General features: G+C 38.2%; 1 protein-coding gene across 1 annotated transcript; it reads right to left on the bottom strand.

The window, feature by feature from the left end:
* Positions 1–1435: 1435 nt before the first annotated feature.
* LOC141430520 (MFS-type transporter SLC18B1-like) lies at positions 1436–20309 on the bottom strand. Its single transcript, XM_074091252.1, has 10 exons — positions 19730–20309; positions 10675–10844; positions 9911–10058; positions 8480–8666; positions 7319–7434; positions 6220–6413; positions 5919–6014; positions 3687–3855; positions 2676–2830; positions 1436–2231 (listed from the first exon to the last, which is right to left on the bottom strand). The coding sequence occupies exons 1-10, from the start codon at positions 19838–19840 to the stop codon at positions 2060–2062; spliced, it is 1518 nt and encodes a 505-aa protein (XP_073947353.1). The 5' UTR covers positions 19841–20309; the 3' UTR covers positions 1436–2059.
* Between the last annotated feature and the right edge of the window lie 2833 nt (positions 20310–23142).

Raw genomic sequence — 23142 nt, 5'->3', positions numbered from 1 at the left:
CGCATTTATAATATTAAGTATGGATGTTAAAAGATTCCTTAAAGTTGAGCCCAACGTATATATAGACTATCGAACAATATAGCCTTTGTCTCTTTTATCTTTTATAATAGAGTTCTGTCCTTTGACTTCTGACTACATATAGATAGTTTACCTATGTAAAAATAAGTGTAACATTTGGTAATATAGTTACTCGTAAACCAAATTTTTAAATATTATACGACAAAAGAACTCAAGTAAGTATACTTACGAGCAAAAATTACAGATTACTTTTCAGACAACGTTTATATGACAAGGTAATTAGCTTATATTTATTTTTGTTCGTCGGTGTACCTAGTTGTGACAGTTGTTATTATGAAATTTAATTCCTATTCTCTTTGGATATGATATGAAAAGTAAACGGTCACCATACGCCAAGATCTGCATTGTTCAATACGTTTACTACGTTGTTCAATACCTTATTATGTTTTGCTTATTGGAATGATCGAGAATCAATTTCCACAATAGCATATTTTATTATTAGTGAGCCAAGTGTCATATCGCGACACGTATTTATCAAATTCTTTATCTGAAATCGCTATTCGAGTAGGTAAGGTCGCGCGTCGCATCTTCGTGATTATACTCTTTGACCTTTTCTCAATTGCTCTTGGAATGTAACCTTTCCGCACAGAGCTCCCTGAATGTGGGCAAAACTTGGAAAGTATATAGTAATACAGACCTACTTGTAATAACGAAATGACACAAGACAGGAATATTTACAGTAATGATGTTGCTATTGTAAAATCATGTGATACCTAAATAAAAAAATCATTCCACGCTTCAGTTCGAATAAATCCTGGTGGTGTGCTGGCTGGTGTAGGTAGGTAAGCTAATGATGTACCTAACTAAAGATGGTGTAATGTCGACAGGAAGTGTTTATTTTTGACTTCTCGGTAATTAGATAGATCGATCAAATCAAATTACGAAATAAAATTGAACACTGCAGCGTAACCCCCCGAATAATTACGTATTGTATTAAATATGTTCCCGAATAATATGTTCGCAGTAGAAGTATGTAGTAACTAGGTATATGTGTACGTGTAGGTAATGTTGCTTGTCTTTTACTTAAGTAAAGTTTAGTTGTAGGTACCTAATTACAAATAAGGCTCGTCTTAGTGTAACTGTAACTGATCAGTGTTGTTATAGTATGAAACACAGTATCTAGTATAAATTTAAGGTTGCGTGTGCGCCGTTCCCAGAGGCGCCCTCTATGAAGCGTATTTCTCTAATCGAGTTTTGTTTGACCAGTTTAGCTTACTACTACACTACGTTGCTGGCTTTACTATAACCACTAAAGAGCGCTAGTAACTCACGACGTGATCGTCTTCGTTCACTGCGCGCAATGCAGATGGCGCTTTTATAATGAAATGTGTATAAGGAGGTGAAATAAAACAAAATCTTAATTTTATAAACATTTCTTGCCTATATCCATGACATGACTCATACATAAGTTAGTAAAAAGTCAGTTAAAAAAATTCGGAATTACAAAACCAGTAGGCATAAATAGTAGGTACGTATTTTTCATAAATTTTCAATTAAAGGTTAAATTAAAATGATCGGGCGTTCATAACAATACTAATAATAATATTTTAATTTTACTCATTAAAGACAGATAAGTAGTAGAAATAGATTATCGACTAAGTATACAGATTTCGTATTAATTGGAATGGGTTTTTACTATCAGATATAATATAATATAGTAGATTCTACAAGCAAGTTTAACACTTAATCCAGTGTTAATATTAATAGCACGCAAGAGCTACACAGGCATACGAAGCAGCCCAGTAAAAAATAATCAATGTAATTACAAACAATTCTTTAGACTTCAAGGTCCATGGTTATATTATAATAAATACATTATGATGTTTGCGTTGGATGTATACATAAATAATGTTGCAAACCGCAGCTCGTAAGTCCACCAAGGTTTATCAATCGCTTAGGTATAATGTAGGTACTTAAAACATGTTTCATGTACATATTCTAAAATCAACCGATTTGCATTCCCGAATGTCCTGTAAGAGTCCTACGTGACAGACATGGTGGCTCGGAAGCGCAGGTCGAGGCTGCCGTAGGAGGGGCGGTAGGGGCGCGTGCGCTGGCTCCACGGCGAGCGCCGGTTCTTGTAGCTGGAGCACGCGATCAGGCTGTTCATGGCTGGCGGCCGGCACCGCTCCACGCTGATGCCGCGCCGGTGGCTGCAAGCAACAACCAAGCATTACTGTATTTATTAGTGCAATCAAAACGTTTTTGATCAAAAGTATCCGCAAAAGCCATCATTGTGCCAAAGATTTTAGTGAACTTAGGTGAAGTTTACACGAAGGCCGTTTTATTTATATTACTAAATTATTATTATTAGCTTAATGTTATTAGCGCTAAAGCATCTCTAAATACAAACTAAAAACTACTAACAAAGAATACAAAAAGCGACACTTTTTAATAATGGACCCGATTTGTTCACAACACATTATAAAGAAAAGGAACTTGTAATGGAGACGATGGGTCCCATACAAATTCTGGTAACCCGGAGTGCATACTGTGAAACTTCTTCTGACATCGATGTATATTTTTGTCATTAAGGAATTCCACTTTTAAACAAGAAAAAAAGAACTCAGAGCAAAGTACTGTTGAAATAAGCTGACCTTTTAGCCCTCTGCGTGGCGGGCGTGAACTCGTCGCCGATGAGCACGCTGCCGTCGAGCGTGCCGTCGCCCTGCAGCAGGTCGCCGGCCGACACCGACACGTCCAGCTTGCCGTCGCGGTCGCACGCCCACAGGAACACCACCACTACCACCATCTGACACACCACACAGTTCAAAAGTTGTACCATGTTAACCTGGGGGGCTACTCCAAAATTCACAAAAATCGAAGTTCGTATCGTACCGTCCCTCTCACTCTCGTATTAAATAGTATAAGCGGGACGGCAAGAAACGAAGTTAGAATTGTACACTTCGTAGTATAGGGCCTGTACTATAGGTCCTGTACTTACCGTATAAAACGAGGTATCATTCGGCATAGTCTATTTACACGAAAGTAGGATTGGATATCTGACAAATTTTGTTACTCCAAATTGAAATTGCTACTCCAAATTCGTTGAAATAAAACAAATGTGAAGTTATAGCCATCTGCTGTAGAACTACACGTAATTAACACGTATTACGCAGGTGGTAGGAGCTTGTGCAAGGTCCGCCCGTATTGCTACCACCATCTTGCTCGCTAATCCTGCCGTGAAGGAGCAGTGCTTGCACTGTTGTGTTTCGGCGTGGAGAGTAAGACAGCCGGTGAAATTACTGGCACTTGAGGTAAGTATAACATCTTAGGCCACTAGGTTGGCAACGCAACTGCAATACCCCTGGTGTTGCCGATGTTTATGGGCGGTGGTGATCTCTTACCATCAGGAGACCCACTTGCTCGATTGCCAACCAGTCGAATAAAAAATAAAAATAAATAAATTAAGTATTGCAAATAGGTATTTATTTATGTATGGTAGACAAGCGGGTTTGTATTATCCCTATCGATACCTTTAATAGAAAGAAGTTCATTTAATTGTATAGTAGATTTTTATGACAAAAATCATACTAATTTTTATTACCGGTGTTAAGGTGTTCAACTTATTGAATTAAATTCAAATACGCCCTCGAAGGGTTACCCACCACTATAAGATTGAGGACGGTGATAAACAACGTGGAGTTCTTGAAGCCGATGGAGTCGAACAGCAGTCCCGACACCGTGGGCCCGATGAACGCGCCCAGCGCGAACGTCGACGTCCACATGCCTGACACCAACCCGTATGTTTCTATCGAGTTGGGCAGACCACTCGCACTGCAAAAAGTAAGCAAGCAGTTTAATGTGCCGTCAATACCAGTGCTGTCAGCGGGGTTACACCAGGGCTAATTTATTTATGTCTAACTAGCATCTAAAAGTCAATCTAACTCATTATCTAAGTCAGTAATTAAAATCATCTAAGTTTTCTTGTTTGTTACTCTGTGTGTAGGATATTATGGCCTGGGTCTTGCGACTTACCGCTTCAGTTCAGTTCAGTTTTGGCCACGCTAAATGGCCACGGCGACGCGACGGAATTTCCGTCATGTGTGGCGCCGGCCTAACGGTACGGAACACTCTTGCCCAAGAGACAACAGTGACATAGCTTCTTGAAAAAAACTTCCAAAATATATGTATTATGCTCCTGGGACCTGAATTTTTTACTTACGCCGTAAACGTGGTTCACCAGCTTTGTTATTTTGGATATTATTAAAAAAATCTTAAGATTCTTTTTTCAATGAACAATTTGTACTTCATGAATACATTCGGCCGTTATTTTTAGTGTTAATTGGTCCTTTATAAAGTACGCGAGGGCCCACGAGGATATAATAAATTAAATACTAGGTAATAACGTGTTTTAGGGAGTCCTTAACCTGTCCTCTCCCAGAGGCACAAATTTGTGCCCAAATTCCTTTGATCCTGTCATCCTGGGAGATGACAGATTAATATATTTAATATGGGCTTATAACGACGACAAAAATATGTTTGATGAATTTTGACCATAAAAACGTTTAAAAAAATAATTTAAAGAATAGGGATGTCCCAATTTTTGACAACATATAATAAATCGAAAACTATTTGGAGAAATAGGCTTTGAGAAGCGTTTTCAAAAATCAGATTCCAAAAATGTGATAAACTGAATTAAATAAAAAAATAAGTAGTGACCCTCATTTGACCCCTGCAGTGTACCGTCACAAAGGCAGTTATGAAGCAGGTCTACACTCTTAAGCAAATTGAGTTTGAAATGTTGCTGTCCTGCTTATAATAGCAAAGAGTGACAAAGATAGAACTTTACTCACATGATGCGCACCCGTCTTAAACAGTTGTCATTTGTCGTAAAGTCCGAAATGTATAGGAGTATTCCCAATGTATTTTTACAAATTAAATTATTAAATTGCTACGTTACAAGTAAATAGAAAAGAATTTAAATATCAGATTTTAATAAAAAAATATCTATTTACTATCACACCATTAAACAAACATAGGAATAATCGAAGCTAAAAGAAGAGGAATAAATAAACCTATTTGTCATGGTTCATTTAGGACCCTAAGCCGTGCTTGAATTATTGTCAAATTGTAATGCCACAGATTATGTTATGTACGACTTGAATTTTTCTAGGCAATGGAACATGATACGTAAGTATCTCTTAGTAGTCTGTGGGAACATGGCTGTCTCACTGTGACGTCATCCAGCGTATTTCGTAAAAAAATATAAAAAATTTAATACTCATCCAAATTCAAAATCGATGAAAATGGTAACTTAAAATATCCTATTCTTTCCAAAAATAAAATAAAAACTACAGGTTATTTTTTTTGGTGCATCCCAATCCCAATTGTCTAGGGTAGGTACGCGTAACCATGGCAAAGAGCACACCATATTATGATCAGCTGCGAAACTTCAGTTAACGTAACGCACTTCCCAAGATCGGCTGTACGCCAAAATGTGATGTGATTTGAGTAAATGTTTGAATACTAACTGAAGCATCATTGCAGACGTACCTACACGGAAGTTCGATCGTGTATATTCGGCTGTGTGGTCACGAGTAAACTCTTATACAGTACGATTACTTGGAGTTAACACTTGACAGGTGGGCGTGCCTTCAGTCAATTTTCAACTTTGACGTATCGTACGTATCACGTCAAAGTTGAAAATTGACTGAAGGCACGCCCATCTGTCAAGTGTTAACTCGTATTAATCAAACTGTAATAGCTATCGACGCACGGAAAGAAAATATCGATGCCATTGCAATGGCGCTGCGTTTGTAATAAACATTGGATTTTCATATTTTCCATGTTTTATTATTTAAATATTCTTCGATTGATACTTTGACTTTATTACTTACATGGCGGTACCGAGGGCGTCTGCGAAGGAAGCTACGAGCTGACTACCGATGCCTAGCCCGTGAAGTACCAAGCCGGCTACAGTTACCCACACTATCCTGGAACAGTAAAGATATGAAATAAAGTATGTTTACATTTCCCAAACTACGATAGTAATGAAAGGATGCATTAGTATTATAAATCATTTTCTAGGTCCACGTTTCTATCTAGGTGGGTAAACCACTCGCACTGCAACAACTGCAACTCACAGTGCTTTTTTAACAAAGTCCAAAGTTAGTAACTAGTCTGGTCTGGTATAATTACGTTTCGTGGTAGATGAAGGGAGATGGGCCGATGAGCATGAAGGCGCTGGCGATGAAGAGGCAGCCCAGTACGGTGACGTATTTGGGCTTGACGGAGGGCCGGTCGCACAGCCAGCCCCACATCGGCGCCGAGGCTGCGTATACGCCGCCGTTTATCACAAACATCACGCCCAGGATCATTGGCGAGAATTTGAACTATAAATTGGAAATATTATTAAGTATTTGTACTATTCGGTTTAGCAGTAATTTGGAGTGGAGTGAATTCAGCGTGGGTTAGTTTTAGTTTATTAGTCCTCGGATTTTGTGATGGATGAAATCGCGTAGTTTTGTTTTTATTCGACTGGATGGCAAACGAGCAAGTGGGTCTCCTGATGGTAAGAGATCACAACCGCCCGTAGACACCTGCAACACCAGGGGGATTGCAGATGCGTTGCCAACCTAGAGGCCTAAGATGGGATACCTCAAGTGCCAGTAATTTCACCGGCTGTCTTACTCTCCACGCCGATACGCAACAGTGCAAACGCTGCTGCTTCACGGCAGGATTAGCGAGCAAGATGGTGGTAGCAATCCGGGCGGATCTTGCACAAGGTCCTATACCACCTGCGAAACAGCATGTTATCGCACGTCACAGTCATTTAACTTACTTAAGGGTGTCTGTTTTCCGAGCAGACTTGGAAATTAGTGTTCAAACTAAACGTACCCTTTGGCTTTTTCTTCAAGCTGTTGATGATGGCTTTGTTCATCTTTCCGGAACTACAGGGTCATTGTTAAGAAAATATTGAACGAACGTTAGCTTAACGGTTCACGCACCATGCTTCACGTGTCAGTGCTAAGGTAACGATTTATAAGATCGGCGCTCTAAGATGTAGAGTTTGTGGAGCTGTACCTAAGTTTAGATAAATAGGATATATTTTTCGAATGTTACTTTTAGGTACACATTCGCTAGAATGCCATTACGAATGAATGCTCAAGTTTATCAGAACCTTTAGGGGCTGTTTCACCATACCCATTAACTAATTTTATTTGATGGATAAATTTAATCAATGGATGGTGAAACAGGGGGTTAATCTTTATGATTTTTCCTTGTTGTGGTTTGTTACCTGGCGCAGGTGCGGCTCGAGGGTGGCCTGCAGGAAGCCGATGCTCATGCTGGTGCACATGATGCTGATGGCCGCCAGGAGCACGCCGGGCACGCGCAGTAGCGTGAATATGTTGGCTGCAACATCACCGTGCCGCAAATACGATAAGTATATTGAGTGACACTCTTTACCGGCCCTGATAGTACCAACATAGAAATATCGTTCCTGTTTTTCGTGTACACGCCCATTGAACCTCATAACAGTTTCAATGTGCATGTACACGAAAACCAGGGTTGGTATTTCCATGTCGGTATTATCCGGGCCGGTAAAGAGCGCCACCCAACATATTTAGTGCCTGGCAGAATGTACAGTCGAGGAAACTGAATCATGTGCCAGAGTGAAAACTTTGTGCTAATAATGTCATGTTGACATGCCATACTTTTGTCAAGGAAATCACAGTGAAATTGAGTATTAAAAGGTTCACCCTGGTACATGAATCATTTTGTTCGAATGTTCCAAACCATAGCCCACTGCCTTTCATTTATTTTTATAAACAGCTCCAAGCGCCTGACGAAACAGATGTTGTGATTTTCGTATACCGACTTAATGGCGACTATTGGCGACAGACACGAGTTAGTAGATAGATAGCGTTCATAACCCTACAATTCTTAAACAAAATAATTTTAAGCAGATAATGAGACGCGTTTATAATAATTTACCTATAATATTGTATTATTAGCAAGTAGAGACAGTATTTTGTTCATGACAAGGCATGTAATATAAAAAAACCTCACATAATTCGTTTTTACTCGTACGTTGGCAAGAGACGATGGCCTTAAATCTTCTAATATATAAAATTCACGGGTCAAAAATGTTTGTGCCTAAACTCCTTCGAAACGGCTTAACCGATTTTAATGTTTTTTTTGTGTATATTCGGTAGGTCCAAGAATAGGATGTAAACTATTTTTCATACAGAAGTATGAAACATAGTTTACATCCTATTCTCGGACCTAAGTAGAAACGCAGACAGAGTCGCGGGCTACAGCTAGTATTAGATATTAATCTCAATTTAAGACCTACCACGACTCATTCCTGAGAAAATAGTCTTTACTCGTACAACAAAGTAATCCCAAAGGTTTAACTTTATCTTTTAGAAGAATGGTTCTAATAAAAGCAACTAACGGCCAGTGGGTCGCAGGTCCTCATCGTCGTTGCAGGCGGGCAGCGCGACGCAACTCATGATGGCGGCGCAGAAGAGCGCCGAGCCCAGCACTGCGAACGGCAGCGAGTATCCGCCCAGCGAGTACAGCGCGCCGCCCAGCGTCGGGCCCACGATCAAACCTAGCCCGAAGAAAGTCTCCAACGATGCCTGCAACACAGCATTTATAGTTCTACTTTACTCAGGTTACTTTCCTCAGCTCACACGGCATTCAATTGTTATTGAATCAGGCAGGCGTTAACTACTTTGCGGAAGTCCATATCAATAAACTACCAACAAATACTTCACTCACTTTACTACTGTTCTCTGGTTGAGTTTGAAACGCGGCAGTGTAGTGTGGTGGTGGTGATCGTCGGGTTTGTGTGATTTGTGTGTGATCTTACAATGTGGAGGTGGAGAAGCTGCATCAACACACATTTGTTGCATAGAAATAGTGATCATTATGTCGTGGGCGAGCAAAGTAATTGTTTGTAGTTCATTGATATATTGAATTTACTTGTGATCAAGACACTGGACTGGAAAGGACATGGCATTAATATAAACGGCGAGAACCTCTCACACTTGCGATTTGCAGACGATATCGTCATCATGGCAGAGACGCTACAAGATTTGCAACATATGTTGAGCGACCTAGCTGATTCTTCGCAACGCCGGTCTCCGGATGAACTTGGACAAAATCAAAATCATGATTAATGAACATGTAAGTCCGGAATCAATTGCAGTACAGGGCAACTCTCTGAAGGTTGTTAAAGAGTATGTTTACCTCGGGCAAACTTTGCAGTTGGGTAGAAACAACTCCGAGAAAGAGGCCAATAGAAGAAAACAGCTGGGTTGGGCAGCATATGGGAAACTTAGTCGAGTCTTAACATCGCCAATTCCACAGAACCTGAAGACGAAAGTCTTCAATCAGTGCGTCCTACCTGTCATGACATATGGTGCCGAGACGTGGACATTCACGGTTGGGCTGGTCCAAAAATTTAAGTCGCTCAGCGAGCTATGGAAAGGGCTATGGACGGAGTTTCTCTGAAGGATCGAATTCGAAACGAGGAGATCCGACACCGAACTAAAGTCATCGACATAGCCCACCGGATAAGCAAACTGAAGTGGCAGTGGGCCGGCCATATCAGTCGAAGAACCGATAACCGCTGGGGCAAACGAGTTATTGAGTGGAGACCGCGAATCGGCAAGCGTGGCGTAGGACGCCCTCACACTAGATGGAGCGATGATCTTCGTAGGTTAGCTGGCAAGAACTGGATGACACTGGCCGAGGATCGTACTCAGTGGCGTGCAACTGGAGAGGCGTATGTCCAGCAGTGGACTAAGATAGGCCGATGATGATGATGATGATGATGATGATGCAAACGGTATAGAAAAAGTGTCTATTTTAAACTTACGAACATAACGGCGACGTTGTTGGGGAACTCTTTGGCGATGATTGCGAAGGAAGCGGTGAGGAAGGCGGCGTTACCCATCGCCTCCACCATGCGGATCACAAAGCTCAACGTTATGAAAGGCCCGTGACCTTCCACTCTGTCCAGTAACCTGTTATAAACATATACGTGGTGTACATTTATCAAACGACTTGCTAGCAGAGACGAGCAATGTTGTTGTGTAATATACCTCTGTCTGTGGTCTTTGTACAAATATACATTTATCCCTGACCTTAGAATATAGAACATACCAGAAGCCGCGTTCTGTGACAGAATTAAATGCATAAAAACGCGCGTTGATCAACGTGATACACCCCACTTCGGTTTACTTGTGATCTCGGTAGTTGCAAGTAGCAACACGGCCAAATGTTGAGGATATGAACATTATTATCCTATTTTGAATTAAGGATAGGTTCATTTATGCAATGAAAGAATGACCGTCAACTTAATATTATTCAGTTTGAGAGTGATAATATTCGATTTAATATTCGTAACTAAACAGTCGCTTAGGTACACGTTTTCTGATTTGGTATATCTATACGTATGTTTTATATCCGCAACAAAAACTAGATCACTTGGTCTACAGGGTAATTATTTTAGAATTTAACAGATTATCTGAAAGCATCATTACTTATACATTATAGGGCCTACAAGTCAATAACGCCCTTGCCATAGCATGTCTTGGATCGTTTTCGTTTGAAAATGTAGCGAATGTTGCAGCATATTACCCGAAGAGTATGGCGCAGGTGCCGGTGGTGAGGATGCCGCCATTGAACAGCAGTTTGGGTCCGAGCCGGTTGAGGTGTGCCCCGTAGAGTGGACTGACCAAAAACACCACTAGCTCGAACACCCCGAATACCAGCCCATACTCCGTCGCCGTACAGTGTTTTTTCTCTGCCTGCAAAAATTCCAATACTTACCTATGTCAAACGTGGCAACCATATACCTTTTGTAAGCAACGTTAGCACAGTCTATAGTGCTAAAGTTGCTTCTTAAGTGACAACATTTGTTATTAATTACTAAGTAAAATTAGATGACAGTAACTCCCGATTTAAAAAGGTAATATCAGGGTGTCTCTATCATCCAATTTCATTATTAATAATAACAACGCATTTTGTCATTTAAGGGTTTGCGGAAAATGTTGCTTGCAGAAAGTAAAGTTGCCATGTTTGACGGTAGGTACAGTCAAGGAAACTGAATGACGTAGGTACCAGGGTGGAACCTTTGTGCTACTAATGTCATGTTAACATTCCATAGGTACATCTGCCAAAGAAATCATAGTGAAAGTTGGTTATGAAAAGGTTCCACCCTGGTACGTGATTCAGTTTTCTTGACTGTAAGTATAAGGAAGAAGTAAGAAAACAAATATATAATATAACTCCATATGGATACCTAATCGAATAAAAAAGAAAGATACCGCTAAACATAGATATTTACCTACCGAGAATAAAAAATAGCATTGAACAGTGCAAATTGGATCCACATATGAGTACTGTGTTTTTTTATTTTTATTTGACTGGATGGCAAACGAGCAAGTGAGTCTTCTGATGGTAAGAGATCACCACCGCCCATAAACATCTGCAACACCAGGGGTATTGCAGATGCGTTGCCAACCTAGAGGCCTAAGATGGGATACCTCAAGTGCCAGTAATTCCACCGGCTGTCTTACTCTCCACGCCGAAACACAACAGTGCAAGCACTGCTGTTTCACGGCAGGATTAGCGAGCAAGATGGTGGTAGCAATCCGGGCGGACCTTGCACAAGGTCCTACCACCTGCATAGTGTGGACCCAATATAAGCATATAGCATCCAGACCGCAGAATATAAGCGTAAGGTAACCACCTATTTGAAACTTACTTTATCTACTAACTTGAAATTGGTGCCTCAGTATGAGGTAGCAGGAATGATAGCAGACAAATAGATAGCATGTAGGTAAGGTAGACGATTATAGGTTCACTCGCGTATTAAATGACATAAGCGTCAGCGGCACGGCAACAACGAAGTTCGAGTTTTGCACTTCGTGGTAGGTATAGGGTCAGATTCTATCTGGGCTTGTTCATCAATGTTGTATAGGTATTCCTAAGTACTCATTAACTCAAGACGTGTACTGTTGAAGAAACTAGTAACTATAATTTAAGTTTAAATAGTTTAATGTTACGTGCTCGTCACCTTTTACACAAGATTGCTTTTTCAGATGCTGTGGCTGACTGCGGCATTTCCCATCAATCCACGTCACCAAATGGTAAATTCCAAGACCAAATGCACAAGTTACTGCTAAATATACCCAATCACCGTAGGTGTTCCACGTGTTCCACTAATATTTGAAAAGTTCCCTTGAATTGCTTGGGATCTTCTCAACAGATCCTGAATTCGTGACAATGGGACGTAATTGGATATAGGTATTCCTTTTCAATGAAAATAATAATAATCGGTTCAAGTAAATCACGGAGTTCAAAGGTATCAAACATCAAATACTCAAACGAATTGATCAATAACACTCCTTTTTTTGAAGTCCGGTAAAAATAAAATTACTGCAGTTCCTGGGTCTTTTAGACGAGTCTGTTGTAAAAGATATATAAATTGCATCTCTTCGAATAACTTTACTTGGTTAATTGTAAAGAGTTGATAAAGAACGTTCAATTATTTATTTTACCACGTTAAGTGAAAATAGTTGCGCTGCAAAGACTGAATATACTGACAAGCAAAAATAACTGAGCTTTTTATGTGATGGAAGACGACCCATTATTTCTGCTAGTCAGTGTTGTGCGAGTGTACGTATGAAGATATGCAATGCAATTTATAATTATTTACAAAACACATGTTAAATAATTGAATATCTACGAGTACGAATGCCGTTATCTGTGATCAGGCGCCTAGTGATAGTCTTGTGGCTTTACTCTGCAGGAGGTTATTTTTGCATATATAATATTTGTGTTAATACGTGGACTCGCTAAAGTTGCTAAATGGCTCCATGGAAACTTACTCACGTTAAACACTGCTAAAACGAATTTTATTTTTTCACCAACTGCATAGGTACGTACTCAACCTGGATCACATTTTTCAATAAAGATCCATACTTGCGACAAAACTATGCAGAATACCTGTTCATGTTCCGTAATAGATAAAGTAGAAACTACTTAATACTTGGGTGTTATTCTCGATCAACGCTTAACCTGGCATCACCACACTGAGAGTCTCATGTCCAGAGTGAGAAAGTTAATCTGGGTTTTCACAAATCTCAGAAATGTAGCCACCAAGCGTGGCGTGGTGCCACGAAAAACAAGTTCCTCGAACTGGAAAGAGCGCAAAGGGCTCTGCTCAAAGTTATTTATTTCAAGCCTTATAGATTCTCCACAACTGAATTGTATAGAATTGCTGATGTTATATCTGTTAGAAAGCTTTATATTTTAAATCTTACTCTTAAAACACATAAACATACTGTCTACCAATCAGAAACAACGTCTAGTCGACGAAAAAACAAGTCCAAAAACAAAATACCTAATTAAAACTCCACATGTAAAAACGGCTTATGCAAAGCGACAACAGATAGCACAATCGGCGAAACTATACAATCTCATAAATAACCATATAAACATATACCCCTGTACATGCCATGAAGTCGAAACAAAGCTACTGGATTGGTTAAAAACAAAAACTTATTATGACATAGAAAACTTACTGTTAAACAACACAACATGTAACTAAGACACACTCAACTCACATGCACTCATCATGTTCATAATTGTTTGTGTAAACTCCTACTCTTATAGTTAAGTTAATAATAAGTTAAAGTATATATAAAATAATAGAAACTGACTGACTGACTGACTGACTTATAGATCAACGTACAGCCCAAACCGCTGGGTCTAGAAACTTGAAATTTGGAATATATGTTCCTTAATAGGTGTAGACGCGCACTAAGAAAGGATTTTTCGAAATTCCCACGGGATAGGGAATAAATGGGATTTATATTTTTACTTCGAAATGGCCCTATTTCAGTAACTATAATTATTAGAAACTTCAAATTTGGCACGCAAGTAGATAATACCAACAGCTAAAAACCGTTTTCAGGGTTTTACGAAATTCCCACGGGATAGTGAATAAATGAGATTTGTATTTTCACATTTAAATAATGACCTTATTTCCGTAACTATAATTATTAGAGACTTCAAATTTGGTAAACGAGTAGGTAATACTAACAGCTAAAAACTATTTTCAGGATTTATCAAAATTCCCACGGGATAGAGAATAAAATGGGATTTATATTTTCACTTCAAAATGGCTCTATTTGCGTAACTATAATTATTATTTATTAGAAACTTCAAATTTGCCATGCAAGTAGGTAATAGGTACTAACAGCTAAAAACGGTTTTCAGGATTTCTCGAAATTCCCACGGGATAGTGAATATATGGGATTTGTATTTTCACTTTCAATTATTGACCTTTTTACCGTAACTATAATTATTAGAGACTTCGAATTTGGTAAACAAGTAGGTAATACTAACAGCTAAAAACTATTTTCAGGATTTATCAAATTTCCCACGGGATAGGGAATAAAATTGGATTTATATTTTCACTTCAAAATGGCCCTATTTGCGTAACTATAATTATTAGAAACTTCAAATTTGGCATGCAGGTAGGTAAAAACTATTTCAAAGATTTTCCAAACATCCCACGGGATAAACCGAATAAAGAGGATTTTATATAGGTAGGTACTTACCAACTGAATCAGAAAACGCATAAGCTAAACCAATAAAACTGGGGACTGGAGATTTGGCAAACTGATGTAAATCTAGTAACAATTATTTAGCAGTGACATCCTACTCATTCTGGTGAGGACCGTCTCGGGAACTCCTCAAAAATTGATGGCACACGCAAAGGACTTTACATGATTGTTAAATTTCAATGACAATGCGTTTATATGATATACACCGTCTGATACTGCATCCAAGGTTGGCTGCTGATGACGGAACTCCTCAAGGGCTGATAGCATAGATACTAAATTTTACATGTACGTTCAATGAGCTGACACAATTACTTTGCCCACCCGCGACCTTTATGATAGCTACTTTTGTGCCCATGCAATGTTTGTTCATGCAGTTCCTCCACCTCCACACTAAGAACACACAAATCACACAAATCCATCTATCACCACCACCCCTTTACACTGACGCTTTTCGAACTCAACCAGAGCTCATCTTCAGAGCAACACAACCGTTCAGCATGCTACGGTGTGAAATTTGGCATAGATGGACCTAAAGTAATGCAGAGGTGCACTAAGGCAAAGATCAGAGAAATAGAAAGAATAGGAAAATATCTCAACTTTGTTTTTTTCTTTGTTTATTGGGGGTCATCTCTGAAACTATTGAGCTGATTTAAATAATTCTTTTATCAATAGAAAGATACACTATCCCTGATTGACATTAGACTAGGTACTTACTTTAAGAAAAATTGCAAACTTTCCGCAGAATAAAAATAAGTTTCAATTTTGAGGCACATTTTCAAAATTATTCCAATAATAGAAAGCTACAATGTGTCTCTAGTCGACAATTAAGAATATTAAAATAGATCATAACAGTAATTCATGTCCCGCGGGAACTTTACAATTTCTCGGGATATAATCCTACTAGCTTTTGCCCGCGACTTCGTCCGCGTGGAATAATAACTTTGGAAAGTATTTAATTTATTTAGGATAACTATTCTGCCAATAATAGCACATAGAAACTTCCACAGTTTACTGAAAATAACCTATTTTAATACATTGCTATAAATATAAACTATTTATTTTTGTTCTTCCGTCCATTCATATATCCATGTTCTTTGATAAAACAAAAATATTTTGCGGGTAGCCACATTTTAGCAATATGACGTGTATTATACACTTACAACACAAAAGGACTCATTATTATTCTTCATACTGAACTCTTGACACCTTACGTCCTTTATTGTAAGCTAGGAGGGTAGGATTATAATTAACTAAGGCATTTTTACTAAGCATAGCGACACATATTTTCGATAAACATACTTATAGTAAATTTGTTTGGAATTCCTTAAAAACTATCATCCCCATATTTTCAAGTAGGTAAATAGGTCGAAATTTGAAAAACGCCGGAAAAAATGTTTTTTAGGCTCCGTAGCTCAAGAGGAAAAAATGGAACCCTTATAGGATCACCTTGCTTACCGTCCGTCCGTCTGTCTGTCAAGATCCTCTATCTCGTAAACGCGCGGAATATCGGTATCGAATTGAGATTATTTGAGATTAAAACCCTAAACTCAGGTCAATAGTCCCGAAAGCTGTGAAAAAATGAAACTTCTAAGTCAAGGCAATCAAAAGCTACAGTCATTAAAATGTGTGTCCATACAAATCGCCTTAACAGAAGAAGTTATAGAGCACTTCCGGCTGTCCTAGAAACTTGGATTTTTTTTTGCACAAAGGCAGCTTTTACATAGCACAATAAATAAGAAAAATCTGAAAATCATAATTTTTCATGTCTGACTGTCTAAGTCAGTAAGCCATCTATAATGACCCCACATTGCGTACATTTTGCTATGAGTTTAAAGGGCACTGCATCATCTCCTCTGCTAACATGCCCTCGCCGGTAAAATTTTCAAAAACGCTTGAACAAATATCTATTTATTTCTTATAATGTCCAAATGCCAAGTTTCACAAAGAACCATCGATTTATCTTCAACAATGACGATCTTCCATATAAAGTCTGCAATACCCCTGGTGTTGCAGATGTTTATGGGCGGTAGTGATCTCTTACCATCAGGAGACCCACTTGCTCGTTTGCCATCCAGTCGAATAAAAAAAGTTTCATCCCCTATTTCACCCCCGCACAGGAAGAATTTTAAAAAACGCGCGTACAAATATCTATTTATCTCTTATAACGTGCCCAAATGTCAAGTTTCATAAAGAACCATCGATTTATATTCGACAATGGCGATCTTCCATATAAACTTTCATCCCCTCACAGGTCGAATTTTCAAAAAATCTCAAACAAATATCGATTTATTTCTTATGAAGGGCCTAAATACCAAATTTCATCGTTTTACCTTCGACGGCGACGAACTTTCACCATATTAACTTTCATCCCCTATTTCAACCCCTTAAAGCCTTTTTTTCGCGATAAAAGATAGCCTATGTTCTTTCCCAAGGTCTATTCTATCTCTGTACCAAATTTCATCAAAATCGGTTCAGCGGTTTAGGCGTGAAAGCGTAACAGACAGACAGACAGACAGACAGACAGACAGAGTTACTTTCGCATTTATAATATTAGTATGGATATGGATATCGTGTATGAAGTCGCGGGCAAAAGAAACGCGTGGTATGTACTTTAACGTTTTCTAAAATTCCAACCCTGAATCAGCGAAGCAGGGTTTCAAAGCTGGTAAGAATCATAATTAATTACGTATGCAGGTCGATTATTGTATTACAAAATTTGCACCATCTGTCTAAAATAAAATCTGTCTGTATTTGTATTTCCATATAATCCTCCGAAAAATTAATCAAAACACGAAAAAAGGATCGCAGAAAGTAAATGTATGTTACTCCAAATATAACGCGAGCGAAGCCGCGGGCAAAAGCTAGTTTAATATATGTCTTTAAAGTACCTGTACACCTAAAATTATACAGTTTACTATGTTGAGGAGCAGTGTCTCTTAACACAAGCATGTTAATGCTTAAAAAGAGGCACCAACTCAGATTTCGTGTTATATCTTAAGTTAGTGAATAAACTATTTTTTTTATACCTATATCACCTTGAACTTTTATTGGCCTTCAAAAACATCAAAGTACCTTAAAAAAATCTCGAAAGCATGCTCACGACATTTTTTTTCTCTTTTCTTTTATAAATAAATATCAAATAAATATCACAGGACAATTCACACCAATTGACCTAGTCCCAAAGTAAGCTTAGCAAAGCTTGTGTTATGGGTACTAAGCAACGGATAAATATAATTATATAGATAGATACATACTTAAATACATATTAAACACCCAAGACCCGAGAACAAACATTCGTATTTTTCATACAAATATCTGCCCCGACACGGGAATCGAACTCGGGACCTCAAGCTTCGTAGTCAGGTTCTCTAACCACTAGTCCATCTGGTCGTCTTTATGCTTCCTCTCTTTTCAAAGCTTAGGTTAGAGGGCCCCCTGAGGTCCGGGGCCCTGGTGCACTGCACCACCTGGCCATACGATAGCTACGCCACTGTCAAGTACGTAAATAAGGCCTAAGGTTAATTAATAAGTCTAATCGGCTTTTGAATAGATGCTGTTCTTGTAGGCACGTAACATTTTTTTGTTATCGATGTGTAACTGCTACTTTGATGCCTGAATTTCTATCACTACACATTAAAAAACAGATTGACTGTAGTAAATAAATTTATCAATTCGCAAAGCAATCTCACGACAAAGAACATTTTAGAACAAATCGCTGAGTAATTCTATAAATAGCAAAGTTGGTTTATTTGAATGTCATCTAACTACGCGTAAACGGCTACACTCAAGAGGTACACGTTATAGGACTTGACACAGGGTACTTTTAAACCGACTTCAAAATAAGGAGGTAATCAATTTTGTTGTATTTCTTTTCATGTTTGTTACCTCAGAACCCCGTAATTTTTATGAACCTATTTGAAAAAAATTTTTTTTCGTTCATCTAGGAATGCTTTCAATTAGGTCCTATAAGCACCAAATCAGGATCTGATGATTGGGATCCTAAGGAAATCGAGGGAACTCTTCAAATATTGTAGGGACACAGGGTAATTTCAGTATTATAAATATTTAGTAGTGACTCGTGCATTTGCTCTTGAAAATCATCATTTGGTGAAGTGGAACTGATGATGAAGACCACATTTGACCAACGGAGTGACTACTCAATAACAAGTACTCACGGGTTGAATTTCAATTACTTTAACACAGTTTCTAAGCAATTTATGATCATCGTAATGCATATGGTGAAATGGAACGGGCACCACCAGCAGGGCTACTACGAAACTCGAAACTCTTATACTATTTAATACGAAAGCGAAAGGGACCGCGCGACACGAACTTCAAGTTTCGAGTTTCGTAGTAGCCCTGCAGGACTCCGCAATAATGAACGTCTCTGCATCGGAAAAAGCAATTTTTCGTAAAAGGTGACGAGCAGTTGACATTAAACTATTGTATCTTAGATCTTTTAGGTACACTAAAAAGCGTGAAAAAAAAATATAACAAAAAATAGAACCGACTACAAAAAAATCCATGAAAATAATTTTCTACCAGTCTGAAGTCCTAGTTATAATTAAGAGCTATCCCACACACTAGTATAGCTCTTAATTATAACTAGGACTGCGCAGAGAAAGACGCGGATCAAGGCAGAGTAGCCAACCCATTCCCGAGTAGGCTATAAGCAAAATCACGACCTTTCCATTCACGCTGCTTCAAAAAAAAATATTCATGATTTTCAAACACACTCGCTAATTGATTCTTAGTTATAAAGAATTTACTTATTTTTTGTTTTGGAATTACCTCAAGAGACAATTCTTAGGGTGCGCTGCGTGGAAGCATTGAAAAATACCTAACCCTGTTGCTTTTGCACAGTTTGATAGGTAAGGATCTATATTTTTGCTACAGGTACTACATGTTGTACTTACTTAGTAACAGCTTTTATTAAGTTTAATAAAATGTACACTCAAAATCATTGCTCTGCTGCGTAGACAAAAAAAAATAGATGTGTCCGAATTATGTAATACAAGCTAAATGAAGGTGAAAGAAATAAATATTTATGTACTGACCTCTTGAGGATAAAACGGCGCCTGCAATGCTACACATATTGCATTGCAAAAATCAGCTATCGAAATAACAACTATGGTAATCCACTGCCTGCGAGAGAACGAGTAACCCATTGTTTAAATAATAAACTATAATATAGTTATTAGTTAATTTAAGTGTTACAAACACTTTATAATGGTTATTTCCTGTAAGATTTGATCATTTCTATTTTAGATTTAATTCTTCTGTATTTGTAATTTTGGTACTTTTACTACTTTTTCACAACCTAATACTATGTATCAGTTTAAATTGATTGAGTGGTTAATAAACGTTTTATGTGAGCTGGCGGAGGGTAGGGCACTGACTGTTCTGGATAAGAAGCGAGTACATCGCTGTTTGATAACCGCGACGTAGATGAACTCTCGACCGTATTAAGTGTACTAACTAAACATAACTTCCATTAGTGCCTCCTATCTCCGGCCTCCCTTAAATTATGGTCATTTTGTGTCGTACAACTCTTTCTATAAGAATAACTTTTCGGGTGGCCCGTATTGCAGAACAATACGAGTACATACAAAGCTAAGACGCGAGACGGCATCCCGCATGTCAATTTGGACAAGAGCTAACCCTCTCCGCGTGTCCGTCGGAGCTCTGATTGTAATTCTATGATAAATCGTATCGTCACTTTCAAGTTTATTAAACATTATTTTACGACGTTAAAAAACCATAAGTAGGTAATTATGAAATCCTTTGTTCTATCCAACGCACATTGGTACATACGTTAGCATCCGGTTCATCGTTATTTTGATGATGATTTAGTTTACTTAAGGATACGGTTATCCCATAGGGTAGCTCCCATTAAGATAAAAATGAGGAATTCCTGCATCTAAATCGCATCACTGGGTTTCGGGGAAACTCGTCAAACAGTAAATCAAATTTTTTCCCTAAAATTAACCGGTTGAAATAAATAATTAAAGAAAACAATAAACCAACTGCTTCAAAAAACTTTAAATAAAAGCTAAAAAGAAAATAATCAGTATTTTATGAGTTTAGAAATTAAACAGTCGGGATACATATACTGGGAATTTTTAAGCTGGTCACAATTTTTAAACTGGTAACAATTTTTAAGCAGGTCACAATTTTTATTGGATCCCAACTATTGAACTTCAATTTGCTTGACTAGGTACAAAGTCCTAGACTAGAAAGTTTTAGCAGTAGTGTTTTTGATTATTTGTATTTATTTCTATTAAGTATTTTATACTTTTTTGACGTTTCTAAGAAAATAGTAGCTTAAACGTTTTATAATATATGTTTTTTGGATTGTACTAATTATTTTCTTTTATTTGATACCCATTTAACAAGAATAAAAAACTTAATCTCGCCTCCACATTTTTTTCGCAGACGCCATAAGTATTAATAGTAAGTACTCGTATACCTACCCTGTGTCACTTTAACAGTTATAACAAATCTCATGATATCTCATAATAATATGTTGGAATCTGTTCAGCCATTTACATATGCTCGAAAACATAACCCTACTTCGGGTACATTATGTGGTTACTTTGCTATGTATAACAAACAATACAGTGCAGTTGAAAGTTGTACAGTCAAAAGGACATCAATACGTACCTACACAAAGCTTAAGTATTAGGTACTTCGGCAATAGGGTTGATGAATAGGTACTTATTTTTGTAACTACGTGGATATTCACATGTTGGTACTCTTGACGTATAATGCTGTACCTAACTACGAGTAAATACAAAGAAAAACAATAATGTATCAAATAGAGCAGGGCACGTACCCCTGTTAAAGTTTCTAGACGATAGCGAACCCCCCCCCCCCAAAGAAAGTAATTAAATTGACTGTTGGAGGAACTAAAAATAACAAATACAAAAAGACTCCAAAAACCAATCTTAATCATCTTGCTAGTCTTGCAGCCTGGTGGTTTTTGGAGTCACGTAAACCTTGTCGCGAACCCCCTACCGTCGAATAGCGAACCCCTAGGGGTTCGCGTACCCCACTTTGAGTAACCCTGATAGAGTATTAATGTTAATACACATGCGAAGCCGAGCGAAATAAAGTTACTTATAAATAATTTTAAGGGGTAGTTTAGACTAACTTTATTTAAATACAAGAAATTAAGAAAAAATAACTAGATATAAAACTTAATTATAAACTAACTACCTAGTTTAAAAACTTATTACCTACTGAATTAAATCTAAAAAAGGCCCCTGGCATGGTGCCCAAGAGGCTGGCAGCATTCCCTCGTTGAATGGCGATGGCGATTCGTTAAGAGAGATACCTACCTGCCAACTCTTTGCTTTCAGCAGCCTGCAGCCTGCTCCTTTGCAGCCTTTGATCTCCAGTAGTGTCGACCAGGCGCTTATGCACTTCTTTAATTAGATTTTGTGCGCCGGGACCCCAAGGACCCAGGGTCTGAAATCCGACAGCAACGAAATTGTATGCTGAACCGAGACCCTGGTATTTTAATATTTTCCTGCCCTCCGCCGCTTCAGCCGCTGCGCCAGCTGACACTTAGCCATAGAAGGCTGTAATTCGTCATGTATATACATATTTGGGGTGGAAACCCTAGGCTGGGGTAGAAACCCTAGGCCCTTGGGGTTTAGATGCGAAGGAACTCGTTAAAGAGATTTCTTCGTGCCCGGTAAAAACGTCTGGCGACCAGAAGGCAGGCAGCTATTTCCGTAACGTTTGAGCTTGGCTATTCAACGCGGAAACGCTCCCTGTCTCCTGGAAACTATGCTTTTATTGGACATTTTCAAAGATATTTTTTGTTTTTTTAATTATTTGGTCTGTAAATATTTAGTTCAGTTAACCCATTAATAAAATATTATTATATATTTATAACATGCCAGTCTATGCCAGTAGAACTCATGATATAAATATTTGTGTAGGGCACGGTGACCAATTTGAATCCTAGGTCACCATAGAAACTTGTCATCACGTAGTTATAATATTTTAGGCGTTATCATCAATGCAAGGAAAATAATTTTAATGATGGCTTTGAATGATGGAATTACAAGTTTTAATGATGGCTCAGGAAACATGTAAAGTACCTACAGAAGGTTTATTTCCTTTTGATCCTACGAGTGAGGTGTGTAGTTGGAATAGGTGGATTAGTGTTTCGATTATATATGGCAGTAGTGCTCAAAGGTATAACTTATAAGAAAACCTATCATAGCTATTTGTTTATCCAAGTTGTCGATCGGCCAAAACTTAATATTGAATGATTGCCACATGATTCTTATGAAATTCACATGGTTCACTTAGCCGGGTTTTTCGTTGCTAATATTTAATTATTATTTAAAATTGATGTATGTTTTTAAAAAATCAAAATAAAACGTAGCTTGTTTAACAAAAGGTCACAATAGCACTACTTGACTACCACCAAATCACATTAAATAGGTTTATAAAT

The sequence above is a fragment of the Choristoneura fumiferana genome, chromosome Z, assembly GCF_025370935.1.
Source record: "Choristoneura fumiferana chromosome Z, NRCan_CFum_1, whole genome shotgun sequence".
NCBI classification, from domain to species: Eukaryota; Metazoa; Arthropoda; class Insecta; order Lepidoptera; family Tortricidae; genus Choristoneura; species Choristoneura fumiferana.
The sequence above is the reverse complement of the archived record's forward strand: the minus strand, read 5'-3'. Positions and strand labels throughout refer to the sequence as shown.